This window comes from Hoplias malabaricus, unplaced genomic scaffold (genome assembly GCF_029633855.1).
Source record: "Hoplias malabaricus isolate fHopMal1 unplaced genomic scaffold, fHopMal1.hap1 H_5, whole genome shotgun sequence".
NCBI lineage: Eukaryota > Metazoa > Chordata > Actinopteri > Characiformes > Erythrinidae > Hoplias > Hoplias malabaricus.
In genome coordinates this window covers 50001-65580 of record NW_027101328.1, presented here as the reverse complement: position 1 = coordinate 65580, position 15580 = coordinate 50001, and the positions used below count along the sequence as shown (strand labels likewise).

General features: G+C 47.2%; 1 protein-coding gene across 2 annotated transcripts in view; it reads right to left on the bottom strand.

Moving 5' to 3' along the window:
* Positions 1-1453: 1453 nt before the first annotated feature.
* Positions 1454-15580, bottom strand: part of LOC136686076 (rho GTPase-activating protein 20-like) — a 16954-nt gene continuing 2827 nt past the window's right edge. Inside the window, exons 1-13 of one of the 2 annotated variants that reach the window (XM_066659573.1) lie at positions 15528-15580; positions 15246-15395; positions 15047-15088; positions 14749-14833; positions 14589-14666; positions 14263-14329; positions 13955-14110; positions 5960-6150; positions 5533-5694; positions 5030-5148; positions 4683-4863; positions 4291-4399; positions 1460-3549 (exon numbers count right to left, since the gene is read on the bottom strand). The exon at positions 15528-15580 is cut by the window's right edge and continues 52 nt beyond it. In XM_066659573.1, coding sequence (XP_066515670.1) covers positions 2258-3549; positions 4291-4399; positions 4683-4863; positions 5030-5148; positions 5533-5694; positions 5960-6150; positions 13955-14110; positions 14263-14329; positions 14589-14666; positions 14749-14833; positions 15047-15088; positions 15246-15349 — 2586 coding nt within the window. In that variant the 5' untranslated portion in view covers positions 15350-15395; positions 15528-15580 and the 3' untranslated portion in view covers positions 1460-2257. Of the gene's footprint in view, positions 3550-4290; positions 4400-4682; positions 4864-5029; positions 5149-5532; positions 5695-5959; positions 6151-13954; positions 14111-14262; positions 14330-14588; positions 14667-14748; positions 14834-15046; positions 15089-15245; positions 15396-15527 lie in introns of both variants that reach the window. The other variant, XM_066659572.1, reaches the window with a different exon arrangement.

The window sequence follows — 15580 nt, the reverse complement described above, 5'->3', positions numbered from 1 at the left end:
ATCAAATAACACTGCATTAGATCAACAAATATAAACTAAAAAGCTTAAATAATTATTTATTGTGTGTTTTCTAAATAAACAAGTATTATTTCATCATTTTTTAAAAAGATTATAATAATAATAATAATTGTAAATATTATCAGCATCTGAGAAAACTGCCAAAGTACCAAAATGTTTTTTATTTGTTGGGATATTGTCCATATTTGCCCTGAACTAAATTCCTGAAAGTCTGGGCCTGCTGTGACTGTCAGAACTTTATCAGTCATACATCCCAGAGCTCAGAATATCAAGAAAAATATGTCCGTCTGATGCTACAAATTTATTTTATCACAGTAATATGACATGTAATAAATTAACATCAAAAATGCTTATGTTTTCAACTAAAAGACACCTCACACTAACAATCTGTGTCAAGATATCCGATGTGGGAATATGATTTCAAGGCTGTACATTGAGAAATATGAAAAAAAAAGCAGGCGCTAGGTAAAATTTTTGGTCAAAACATGACAAATTTATAGAAAAATTGATTTATCGGTCAGCATGAAAACCTCAAGTGATTACATATTTGAGTAGCTAAGGTTCTTTAGAAAATAAAACAACATATGGAATATGGCTATGTCACATAATTACTGTTTAAATGCAACTGAAAGAGGCACTGACAAACAAACGGAACAGCAAAATAGCTATATATATAGGGTCCATCGTGTTAAATGATAGTTCCTCTGTTGTTATTTCATTTTAATTTTGATAACTATGGGATTAAATGACTACTTTTCACAGGGCAGAGAGGGCAACTATTCGCTTCATAAACCGCGATGGCAAGAGAATCTCAGTAAACACTACAACTGGAGTCTCGCTGCTTGACGTTGTGATCAACCACAACTTAGACTTTGAAGGATTTGGTAAGTTGTGGTCATCATGAGTGCTTTTCAGATCAAACATGTAAAATGTCAATAAATATGTGTGTGTGTGTGTTTCTAGGGGCCTGTGAAGGAACGTTAGCCTGCTCTACTTGTCATCTGATTTTTGAGGAGAAGGTCTACAATAAGCTCCAGGCTGAAGACTCAATATCAGATGAGGAGATGGACATGCTGGACTTGGCCTACGGTCTCACAGCCACGTGAGTGACAGCCAGTTATTTCCATTTTAATGACCACTGTCCCATATTTACTCTTCACCTTTTCACCTATGGTTAACCCACTGACACTTGGTGTGTGTTCTCAGGTCTCGGCTAGGTTGCCAGGTGTGCGTGAGTCAAGCTTTGGACGGGGTGACTGTGCGAGTGCCCGACGCTGTGAGTGATGCGAGAAAAAACAATGAGCAAGACTCAGCCTCCTGAGGCTCCACTCACTCTAGCAGAGAATATGCCTCTGATATTAACACTCTTAACAGTTATATAAATAATACAGTCTATACTTTATTAGGTCCCAATGGGAATATAAAAGACCATGGAAAAATTGTCCATAGATCCACAAAAGTCGATTATAATCCATTTAATATTTGCATGTTACATATACAGTGTAGTGTAATAATTAAATTATTGAGGTGTTCAGTTACAGAACGTGTGGACTCAAGGGTCAGACAAAGTAAACTGTACATTTGTTCACTTATTTTCAAGTGTATGTTAAAATAACTCGCTGACTTAGAGACAATCTGTATTATAACAAGCACATTACAAAATAAAAGTTTCAAAAAATGTATGTGTAAAATATTGTTTAATAGACAAGATTATGTGACTAGAAATAATGTTAGTGTTCATGTTTGTGATCGTGTATTTGCTTAAGACTAAGTTTGTGGGTTGGAAAATAAATACATAAAATCAATTAATGTAATATTTAAATATATCTGGCTTGTAACTCACTCACTCGCTCAATAACATACTCACTCACATTTAGCAGCTGCTCCACAAGGGGCTACTATTCAGAGCTTTGTATGAAAGGCACTGTGTGTCCTTGTTGCCATGGCATTATGATGTGGCGTTACAGATATATTTAGAAGACAGTTAGTTGCATACTGCATCTTACACTGATTCAAATGCCAACATATAAACAAACAAAAAAACAAACAAATATATATATACAAGGAAATACTGCAACAGATTATTAATTGAAATAGAAACTTATTTATGTGTAACTTTTAAATCACTCCGTACATCAAATCACAATCAGTTCAAACACCTGTGTTTTTCTTATTATTTTCTTGTTGCTATTAGAAAATACTACTCAATACTCGAAATTGTCAGAATGACCAGTATTCTTCAAACATACGATTCCTCTTTGTGAAATCCATGCTCCAGCTCTTCAACCCATTGACCACTGCCTTGTTCCAGACGCTCGACCACATCCTCTAACTTCCTGACCACACCCAGTCTGTTAGAAACAGACTTTATAAAGCAGTTCTGACCATTGTGTCTGCTGGAATGACGTGAATCAAGGCCTTTGGCCTTCCCTGGGAAAGGGTCAGGAATACCAGGTATAATACCCTGAGAACGAAGGCTGGATTTTTGCATCGTAAGCCTGCAGCTTTGTCCGAAAAACACACTCTGAGGTAGAATGACCTCGTTGTCTGTGTGAGGGTCTGGATTTGAAGTGCCATTGGTTGACCGAATGTGAGCCATGAAGTTGTTAGAGTTGGGAGCTTGAGGATTTGAGGGATTACTGGCTTCCAAGGTTGGGTATTGTGTTGGTCCTCTGTAGAAAAGGCTTTTCCCTTCTTGGAAGAGCAGAGTAGATGTGGTTTGGGTAGGGAATGAGTTGATGAGTCTATTTTCTGGAGTTAGTTGTGGTGAACATTTGTTAAGGTACTGTAAAGCCTCCTGGTAAGATGGAGGCTTGCTGGCCCTGCAAGAAAGATGCTTAACACAACCTTCATTTACGTGAGTGCTGCTTGACTCTTGCGATAGATTCCCTTTGGTCAATTCTTGAAAATTCTTCTGCAGATGTTCTTCAGGCTCCCTCTTGGCAAATAAACCTTGGGGTGAAGCAAAGGCATCTGGACAGGGGCCAGGCTGGTCCCCACTTTGAGAAAAAACACTGTCTGAAGAGATGTCCATTGAGCTCACTGATGAGGATGAAGTGGCCGAAGATGACCAACTGGACCCAGAAGTGTCCATTCGCCTGTTCCCCTGGTATAGTTTTCTCTGGTGTATGATTCCACCACCTCTATACGTCAGCCTCAGATTCTCAAAGCCATGCTCCAGGAACACGTCCTCATCTCTCATGGTGCTGCTATCAAAGCTCGCCTTCCGTACGTCCAGGTTTGAGGGTCCATCGCCAACCAAACTCGGCTCAGAACAGCGGCGGATTTTCTGAGGCCGAGACTGACGTACAGCTGGCGTAAAAGTCCGGATTCGAGCGAGTGGTCGGGGAACATCAGGTTCTGCCTCCAGCTCTGATTGGTCGAGGTCACCATCACTCAAGGAGGTGAGCGAATCCTGGCTCAGTGAGTTTTCCTTGAGAAGGTGGGTCGAGGGTGTGTCCTGAGGTTCAGTGTTCAGCTCATAATCCAGACTGTCGTAACAGGAGTCGGGTACATACCGCAAAGATCCCACTAGGAATTATGAATTAAACACAGAAAGAAATTAATTTAAAATCACTAGTTTAAAATGATTTATCAGCATATTCTTACATAAATAAAGACCATAGAGATGGATGGTATGTATCTGTTCATCCCCCCCTTTGATGAACCACTTTTGAAATCTGTTTTTCAAAAATATTTTGAAGAATATAATTAAATTATTAGAAAGCATACATATAATCAATGAAGATTTTTATAAAAGTGAGGAAGGTGCTGTGGCAATAAAATATATTCATATTAGATATTAAATCAAATGATGTATATCTCAAACATAGAAAAATATTGCAAAATATTGTTGAATGGCGGGCAGCTGGCGGCATTTTACGGTCAAATTGAGGCACAATTACTCTTATTTTAATGCATTTTATTTTAACTTTAAGTTAACCACATATGCACAAATGCTTTTCTTAGAAAGGGAGATTATTTTCTTAACCCGAGAGCCCTTATGTGAAAGCACGTGGCTCCAGAGTTTTACTCCTGAAGCTGGTTAGCTTTAATAGACTTTTGTTTGGAAGTTTGCTTTACATTAAGCTCATTACTGGGCCTGGGTTTTATTTTCTCTCAAAGGAGAAAAAGATGCTTTTAACATCATTCTCCTTCTCCTGGTCTCTACTTCTCCCTCTCTTCAGTTACCTTCAGTTACCAAGCAATAGTTACTCTGTGAATTCATTACAGCTGCACTATCAAATATTGTTTGTGGGTTATTGTAGTTACCAGATCCGAGGTTTCCTCTGTTATTCATGGGAAGGTCCAAAAGAGACATGATGTCTTCCCCAAACACAGAGCGGCAGTTGTCAATCAAGAAGCGAACAAGATCACAAACCTGCAGAAACCGTGAAGAACCGTGAAGTTTCATAGTGATTGCAGTGACCAATAAATTCTTCTCACTTTGTTTTCAAACTATTTAATTTTTTTAGATTGATATTTTTGTTGAATAAAGTGACAATTGTCATTTTTCATACTACACAGTTACAATAAAATGACAAAAGAGCAGGAGAAAGTTTGAATTTTGCATTACTTTTATACATTACATAAAAAAAGGCTTAAAATGTAATTGTACACCTAATATCTCAAGCACAGAAAAACCCAGAAGTGAGCAGATATACCCTCTTGGTGTCCTCGTGCAGAGAGACTGAGGTGTTACTCCAGAGCAGACTTGGAGAAATACAAACAGCCAGGTTCGTAGAGGTCATCTGGTTGTGGTCAGCATGGCTCTGGATAAAGTGGAGCATCGCTATCACATGTCTCAGCAGAAGAAGGTTCTCTTTAGGCAGGAGCTGGACCAACCTGGACAGTTCATATATGGTGTTACTACATCAGATTGTTATGAGTATCTCCCCTGATGATCTAAGACATGTTTCTATGGCAGTTCTGAGACAAACGTGGGTTAAAAAATAGTAATAAATAAATGTTGTGACCCTGGTTACCCTCACCACCACCAGAGGGAGCTCACCTCTGCACTTCCTGTACTATGTTCTCTTCTCCTCTCTCTCCATTGAGCTCCATTGCTTTGATCCACTGGTCATAGAGACCTTCACACAACAGACTCCCTGGAATATTCCTCAGGAACTCCTAGAAATCATGCACAGACTTATATGGTATAATATAAACAGATTTTTGAGTTTCTTCAGAGAGTCTGCTTGAGTTTCTTTGCTCAAGAACCAAATCAAGAGAAATCAAAGGACCTGAACATCTCAGTGAAGTCTCACACTGGATTTGTTGAGAAAATAACACTCATTTTAATCTGTGGCTGAACTAAAGCAGAACTCAACCAGTTCTAATCACTTTTGATCTTGTAAACAATGTTATCCTTATCATCTGAAATCAGGTGACTCATGTCTCGTTGTTGTTTGATAGTGCTTCTTCTGAAGAAACGGGAATCCAAATAAAGTCTCCTGAGACATTAGCGAGCCATTTTAACAACAACGACAACACATTGCACAATACCCTGCGCACCTTAAAAACACCAGCGGTCACAAATACTGATTCTTCAGTCAAAGAGTGGTGTTCACCGGTGTCCAGTTTCCTTCTTAACTCCCGACAGGCCTTAACCCCAGCGGAGCGCCGGAATATTCCACACGTCACAGCTCCTTCATTACACAAACACACCAGCATCTCCTGGAACACACACACACCAGTTTATTAATAGAGTGAGTGATGTGTGCCCTACAGAATTTTAGCCCCGCCCATTCTGCATTGAAGTTATAAGGAGTGTTTCAGCCAGAGCTGGTTATTGAATAAAGCACAGATTCACACTGCACAGAATACAGGTCAGTTACATACTGCTCCCTTGACATTTATGAAGTAAAAAAAAGATACAGTGTTTATTTAGAACATAGTAAGGATTTGGGTTTTTACAAAGTTAGAGTCAGCAGATCCTCACCTTAATGACTGGAGGAAGGTTGTTGTCTACAATTACATCACTGAGGGGTTTTCCAAACAGACAACCAGGGGTGGAGTCAGGGGCGGAGTCAGAAAACAATGATGACTGTAACTGGCCATTCAGTTCTACCGTGGAGCTCCGCCTAAACGGCCAAGTAGGTAATGACATCTTTCTTTTATTTTTCTGTTCATCTGAGGAGAGAGAGAGAGACAGAGGCAGATAAACAGTCATATACATCTCTTTTTTTTGGGGGGGGGGTCTCTGTTCACCATATATAATATTTAATTCATATTGAAAACACATTGACAATTATTGAACAGGTCATGGATATTTGGTTATCCATCCATCCATCCATCCATTATCTGTAACCGCTTATCCAATTCAGGGTCACGGTGGGTCCAGAGCCTACCTGGAATCATTGGGCGCAAGGCAGGGATACACCCTGGAGGGGGGCACGAGTCCTTCACAGGGCAACACACACACACACCTATGGACACTTTTGAGTCGCCAATCCACCTTCCAACATGTGTTTTTGGACCGTGGGAGGAAACTGGAGCACGTGGAGGAAACCACACGCAGACACATGGAGAACACACCAACTCCTCACAGACAGTCACCCGGAGGAAACCACACGCAGACACAGGGAGAACACACCAACTCCTCACAGACAGTCACCCGGAGGAAACCACACGCAGACACAGGGAGAACACACCAACTCCTCACAGACAGTCACCTGGAGGAAACCCACGCAGACACAGGGAGAACACACCAACTCCTCACAGACAGTCACCCGGAGGAAACCCACACAGACACAGGGAGAACACACCAACTCCTCACAGACAGTCACCTGGAGGAAACCCACGCAGACACAGGGAGAACACACCAACTCCTCACAGACAGTCACCCGGAGGAAACCACACGCAGACACAGGGAGAACACACCAACTCCTCACAGACAGTCACCCGGAGGAAACCACACGCAGACACAGGGAGAACACACCAACTCCTCACAGACAGTCACCTGGAGGAAACCCACGCTGACACAGGGAGATCACACCAACTCCTCACAGACAGTCACCCGGAGGAAACCACACGCAGACACAGGGAGAACACACCAACTCCTCACAGACAGTCACCTAGAGGAAACCCACACAGACACAGGGAGAACACACCAACTCCTCACAGACAGTCACCTGGAGGAAACCTACGCAGACACAGGGAGAACACACCAACTCCTCACAGACAGTCACCCGGAGGAAACCCACACAGAAACAGGGAGAACACACCAACTCCTCACAGACAGTCACCTGGAGGAAACCACACGCAGACACAGGGAGAACGCACCAACTCCTCACAGACAGTCACCTGGAAGAAACCACACGCAGACACAGGGAGAACACACCAACTCCTCACAGACAGTCACCCGGAGGAAACCACACGCAGACACAGGGAGAACGCACCAACTCCTCACAGACAGTCACCTGGAGGAAACCACACGCAGACACAGGGAGAACACACCACACTCCTCACAGACAGTCACCCGGGGGAAACCCACACAGACACAGGGAGAACACACCAACTCCTCACAGACAGTCACCTGGAGGAAACCCACGCAGACACAGGGAGAACACACCAACTCCTCACAGACAGTCACCTGGAGGAAACCACACGCAGACACAGGGAGAACACACCAACTCCTCACAGACAGTCACCCGGAGGAAACCACACGCAGACACAGGGAGAACACACCAACTCCTCACAGACAGTCACCCGGAGGAAACCACACGCAGACACAGGGAGAACACACCAACTCCTCACAGACAGTCACCTGGAGGAAACCCACGCAGACACAGGGAGAACACACCAACTCCTCACAGACAGTCACCCGGAGGAAACCACACGCAGACACAGGGAGAACACACCAACTCCTCACAGACAGTCACCCGGAGGAAACCACACGCAGACACAGGGAGAACACACCAACTCCTCACAGACAGTCACCTGGAGGAAACCCACGCAGACACAGGGAGAACACACCAACTCCTCACAGACAGTCACCTGGAGGAAACCACACGCAGACACAGGGAGAACACACCAACTCCTCACAGACAGTCACCCGGAGGAAACCACACGCAGACACAGGGAGAACACACCAACTCCTCACAGACAGTCACCCGGAGGAAACCACACGCAGACACAGGGAGAACACACCAACTCCTCACAGACAGTCACCCGGAGGAAACCACACGCAGACACAGGGAGAACACACCAACTCCTCACAGACAGTCACCCGGAGGAAACCACACGCAGACACAGGGAGAACACACCAACTCCTCACAGACAGTCACCCGGAAGAAGCCACACGCAGACACAGGGAGAACACACCAACTCCTCACAGACAGTCACCTAGAGGAAACCCACGCAGACACAGGGAGAACACACCAACTCCTCACAGACAGTCTCCCGGAGGAAACCCACACAGACACAGGGAGAACACACCAACTCCTCACAGACAGTCACCTAGAGGAAACCCACGCAGACACAGGGAGAACACACCAACTCCTCACAGACAGTCACCCGGAGGAAACCCACACAGACACAGGGAGAACACACCAACTCCTCACAGACAGTCACCTGGAGGAAACCACACGCAGACACAGGGAGAACGCACCAACTCCTCACAGACAGTCACCTGGAGGAAACCACACGCAGACACAGGGAGAACACACCAACTCCTCACAGACAGTCACCTGGAGGAAACCACACGCAGACACAGGGAGAACACACCACACTCCTCACAGACAGTCACCCGGAGGAAACCCACACAGACACAGGGAGAACACACCAATTCCTCACAGACAGTCACCCGGAGGAAACCCACGCAGACACAGGGAGAACACACCAACTCCTCACAGACAGTCACCCGGAGGAAACCCACGCAGACACAGGGAGAACACACCAACTCCTCACAGACAGTCACCTAGAGGAAACCCACGCAGACACAGGGAGAACACACCAACTCCTCACAGACAGTCTCCCGGAGGAAACCCACACAGACACAGGGAGAACACACCAACTCCTCACAGACAGTCACCTAGAGGAAACCCACGCAGACACAGGGAGAACACACCAACTCCTCACAGACAGTCACCCGGAGGAAACCCATGCAGACACAGGGAGAACACACCAACTCCTCACAGACAGTCACCTGGAGTAAACCCACGCAGACACAGGGAGAACACACCAACTCCTCACAGACAGTCACCTGGAGGAAACCACACGCAGACACAGGGAGAACACACCAACTCCTCACAGACAGTCACCCGGAGGAAACCACACGCAGACACAGGGAGAACACACCAACTCCTCACAGACAGTCACCTGGAGGAAACCCACGCTGACACAGGGAGATCACACCAACTCCTCACAGACAGTCACCCGGAGGAAACCACACGCAGACACAGGGAGAACACACCAACTCCTCACAGACAGTCACCTAGAGGAAACCCACACAGACACAGGGAGAACACACCAACTCCTCACAGACAGTCACCTAGAGGAAACCCACGCAGACACAGGGAGAACACACCAACTCCTCACAGACAGTCACCCGGAGGAAACCACACGCAGACACAGGGAGAACACACCAACTCCTCACAGACAGTCACCTGGAGGAAACCACACGCAGACACAGGGAGAACACACCACACTCCTCACAGACAGTCACCCGGAGGAAACCCACACAGACACAGGGAGAACACACCAATTCCTCACAGACAGTCACCCGGAGGAAACCCACGCAGACACAGGGAGAACACACCAACTCCTCACAGACAGTCACCCGGAGGAAACCCACGCAGACACAGGGAGAACACACCAACTCCTCACAGACAGTCACCTAGAGGAAACCCACGCAGACACAGGGAGAACACACCAACTCCTCACAGACAGTCTCCCGGAGGAAACCCACACAGACACAGGGAGAACACACCAACTCCTCACAGACAGTCACCTAGAGGAAACCCACGCAGACACAGGGAGAACACACCAACTCCTCACAGACAGTCACCTAGAGGAAACCCACACAGACACAGGGAGAACACACCAACTCCTCACAGACAGTCACCCGGAGGAAACCACACGCAGACACAGGGAGAACACACCAACTCCTCACAGACAGTCACCCGGAGGAAACCACACGCAGACACAGGGAGAACACACCAACTCCTCACAGACAGTCACCTGGAGGAAACCCACGCAGACACAGGGAGAACACACCAACTCCTCACAGACAGTCACCTGGAGGAAACCACACGCAGACACAGGGAGAACACACCAACTCCTCACAGACAGTCACCCGGAGGAAACCACACGCAGACACAGGGAGAACACACCAACTCCTCACAGACAGTCACCTGGAGGAAACCCACGCAGACACAGGGAGAACACACCAACTCCTCACAGACAGTCACCTGGAGGAAACCACACGCAGACACAGGGAGAACACACCAACTCCTCACAGACAGTCACCCGGAGGAAACCACACGCAGACACAGGGAGAACACACCAACTCCTCACAGACAGTCACCCGGAGGAAACCACACGCAGACAAAGGGAGAACACACCAACTCCTCACAGACAGTCACCCGGAGGAAACCACACGCAGACACAGGGAGAACACACCAACTCCTCACAGACAGTCACCCGGAGGAAACCACACGCAGACACAGGGAGAACACACCAACTCCTCACAGACAGTCACCCGGAGGAAGCCACACGCAGACACAGGGAGAACACACCAACTCCTCACAGACAGTCACCTAGAGGAAACCCACGCAGACACAGGGAGAACACACCAACTCCTCACAGACAGTCTCCCGGAGGAAACCCACACAGACACAGGGAGAACACACCAACTCCTCACAGACAGTCACCTAGAGGAAACCCACGCAGACACAGGGAGAACACACCAACTCCTCACAGACAGTCACCCGGAGGAAACCCACACAGACACAGGGAGAACACACCAATTCCTCACAGACAGTCACCTGGAGGAAACCCACGCAGACACAGGGAGAACACACCAACTCCTCACAGACAGTCACCCGGAGGAAACCACACGCAGACACAGGGAGAACACACCAACTCCTCACAGACAGTCACCCGGAGGAAACCACACGCAGACACAGGGAGAACACACCAACTCCTCACAGACAGTCACCTGGAGGAAACCCACGCTGACACAGGGAGATCACACCAACTCCTCACAGACAGTCACCCGGAGGAAACCACACGCAGACACAGGGAGAACACACCAACTCCTCACAGACAGTCACCTAGAGGAAACCCACACAGACACAGGGAGAACACACCAACTCCTCACAGACAGTCACCTGGAGGAAACCTACGCAGACACAGGGAGAACACACCAACTCCTCACAGACAGTCACCCGGAGGAAACCCACACAGACACAGGGAGAACACACCAACTCCTCACAGACAGTCACCTGGAGGAAACCACACGCAGACACAGGGAGAACGCACCAACTCCTCACAGACAGTCACCTGGAAGAAACCACACGCAGACACAGGGAGAACACACCAACTCCTCACAGACAGTCACCTGGAGGAAACCACACGCAGACACAGGGAGAACACACCACACTCCTCACAGACAGTCACCCGGAGGAAACCCACACAGACACAGGGAGAACACACCAATTCCTCACAGACAGTCACCCGGAGGAAACCCACGCAGACACAGGGAGAACACACCAACTCCTCACAGACAGTCACCCGGAGGAAACCCACGCAGACACAGGGAGAACACACCAACTCCTCACAGACAGTCACCCGGAGGAAACCCACGCAGACACAGGGAGAACACACCAACTCCTCACAGACAGTCACCTGGAGTAAACCCACGCAGACACAGGGAGAACACACCAACTCCTCACAGACAGTCACCTGGAGGAAACCACACGCAGACACAGGGAGAACACACCAACTCCTCACAGACAGTCACCCGGAGGAAACCACACGCAGACACAGGGAGAACACACCAACTCCTCACAGACAGTCACCTGGAGGAAACCCACGCTGACACAGGGAGATCACACCAACTCCTCACAGACAGTCACCCGGAGGAAACCACACGCAGACACAGGGAGAACACACCAACTCCTCACAGACAGTCACCTAGAGGAAACCCACACAGACACAGGGAGAACACACCAACTCCTCACAGACAGTCACCTAGAGGAAACCCACGCAGACACAGGGAGAACACACCAACTCCTCACAGACAGTCACCCGGAGGAAACCCACACAGACACAGGGAGAACACACCAACTCCTCACAGACAGTCACCTGGAGGAAACCCACGCAGACACAGGGAGAACACACCAACTCCTCACAGACAGTCACCCGGAGGAAACCACACGCAGACACAGGGAGAACACACCAACTCCTCACAGACAGTCACCCGGAGGAAACCACACGCAGACACAGGGAGAACACACCAACTCCTCACAGACAGTCACCTGGAGGAAACCCACGCTGACACAGGGAGATCACACCAACTCCTCACAGACAGTCACCCGGAGGAAACCACACGCAGACACAGGGAGAACACACCAACTCCTCACAGACAGTCACCTAGAGGAAACCCACACAGACACAGGGAGAACACACCAACTCCTCACAGACAGTCACCCGGAGGAAACCCACGCAGACACAGGGAGAACACACCAACTCCTCACAGACAGTCACCTGGAGTAAACCCACGCAGACACAGGGAGAACACACCAACTCCTCACAGACAGTCACCTGGAGGAAACCCACGCTGACACAGGGAGATCACACCAACTCCTCACAGACAGTCACCCGGAGGAAACCACACGCAGACACAGGGAGAACACACCAACTCCTCACAGACAGTCACCTAGAGGAAACCCACACAGACACAGGGAGAACACACCATCTCCTCACAGACAGTCACCTGGAGGAAACCTACGCAGACACAGGGAGAACACACCAACTCCTCACAGACAGTCACCCGGAGGAAACCCACACAGACACAGGGAGAACACACCAACTCCTCACAGACAGTCACCTGGAGGAAACCACACGCAGACACAGGGAGAACGCACCAACTCCTCACAGACAGTCACCTGGAAGAAACCACACGCAGACACAGGGAGAACACACCAACTCCTCACAGACAGTCACCTGGAGGAAACCACACGCAGACACAGGGAGAACACACCACACTCCTCACAGACAGTCACCCGGAGGAAACCCACACAGACACAGGGAGAACACACCAACTCCTCACAGACAGTCACCCGGAGGAAACCCACGCAGACACAGGGAGAACACACCAACTCCTCACAGACAGTCACCCGGAGGAAACCCACGCAGACACAGGGAGAACACACCAACTCCTCACAGACAGTCACCTGGAGTAAACCCACGCAGACACAGGGAGAACACACCAACTCCTCACAGACAGTCACCTGGAGGAAACCACACGCAGACACAGGGAGAACACACCACACTTCTCACAGACAGTCATCTGGAGGAAACCCACGCAGACACAGGGAGAACACACTACACTCCACACAGACAGTCACCCGGAGTGGGAATCGGTCCCACAACCTCCAGGTCTCTGGAGCTGTGTGATTGCGACACTACCTGCTGCACCACCGTGATGCCCTATTTTGTTATATAGTACGTTAACACAAAAATGTATTGGTGTCTTTTTTGGTGTTTTAATTATTTACCTGGCTGTAGATGAAAGAAAATATGTTGTACATGGCTTGCACATTATAGTTGTTTTCATTCATATGCAATCATATAGTTTTCATATTACTGGTATTACTGAAAACATTGAGAGACACTAAAACTGTGTTAAATTGTCTTGGACATTTTCCTGGCTCTAGGTGAAAAAGCCTGAACGGAAACAAACAGTAATAATAATATTTCCAGCTCTCACTTGGAAGAATGTGGTTGGTGTTGATTTTCCGAGGCCGCAGGATGAATTGATAGTGTGACTCCTCAGAGAGTGGCGCCAACTGCTGGTGAAGAAGAGGCTCTCCTTGCTGCAGTGACCTGATGTAACTCATCTGTATACTGTACAGGAACTCATGACCTGAAGGGGTTTAATTACACACTTCTTATCCACATTTACCATTTACTTATTTTTAACCATTTACTCATACTACGTTTACACATTTAAAATGGTGTTCAGCTGGTGAGAGCCAGGCTGTAATTTAACAAGGTTTTAACAGTAGATCTTCTCACCAATCAGAGGATAAGGAGCCTCGTCTTCACCAGAGTTCACCCACAGCTGAAAATCCTTCACGCTGCCCTGAATTATTAAAAAAAAACATAAGGTGAAGTCTTCACCTCTTTTGGTAGGTTCTAACCACTGCACACCAGGCACAACCCACAATAATAACAACGAATAAAGGCATTGGTTTTTGTGACATCACACATACAACACATTCCAAACCAATTAATTTACATTAGGATTAAAGGACCAAGGATATATTTTCTCTTCACCAATCAAAGGTCAATACTCTCTCTCTCTCTCTCTCTCTCTCTCTCTCTCTCTCTCTCTCTCTCACCTGTAGTCCAAAGTGCTGTATGGCTGAGCTGATAACATCAGAGGTGGAGTCTGAGTTTCTGACAGAGAGAGCTTTAGTCTAAAGACAGAAGAAGACATCAGTCGTATATAGCTCCCATTCAGACCAGCTGTAACCACAGTGTCTAAAACCTCCAACTTACATAAGCACAGTTCCCAGTGTCCTTTGCATATATCTTGAGTGGGATGGTTTTTGGGTCGTCATGCTCTTTCTCCTCTTGTATACAGCTGGAACGAGGAAGGAACAGAGGAGAAAGTGGCAGAAAATAACAGACAAAAGAAGATATTGTGTCTCTCCATCGTTTCTTTGAACATATTTATGTATTTTACATATCCAAGCTCACTCAGACGTCGCTTTTGCTACTTTAATGGAGGATACCACTTGTATCATCTCCAAGGGTCTGGGAAATTGGTCTATGGTCCAATATGAGGCTTTAATACCTTTCCAGAAGTGCGAGCCATCTCTCTTTTTGATAAGAAGTGCTAGAATGAGAAACAACACAGAAGCCCAAAATCAGCTTGCCACCACAAATGCACTGTTCTCTAGTGTATAAAGTATTAATATGAATTATTATTAGTGATATTATCAAATCCAGGAAGCCTTCATCCTTCCCTCTCCATTATGTGTCAGGACACGTACCTGAAGGTAGCCACACAGTTGTATGTGGGCCAGCCGATGACGAAGCTCCTCTCAGGATTTGTGGTGCCCTCACAGACTTCGTCAAGGCAGCTAGCCGTCCACATCTCACACACTCGCACACACACCTTCTGCTTGACCTGAGTGCAGGACCTGGGGGAACACAAGAACAGTGTCAATGACCCACACACAGTCTTGTTTTAACATATCATTTATGTAACATTAGACTTCATCTAAGCTTCCAAACAATGTGAGCAAATGTGTTTCTCGTACTAGATAAACTACCGTTAAAGCTGGTCCTCCTAAATCCATACAAAAACGGCTTGTTCTGAATGCAT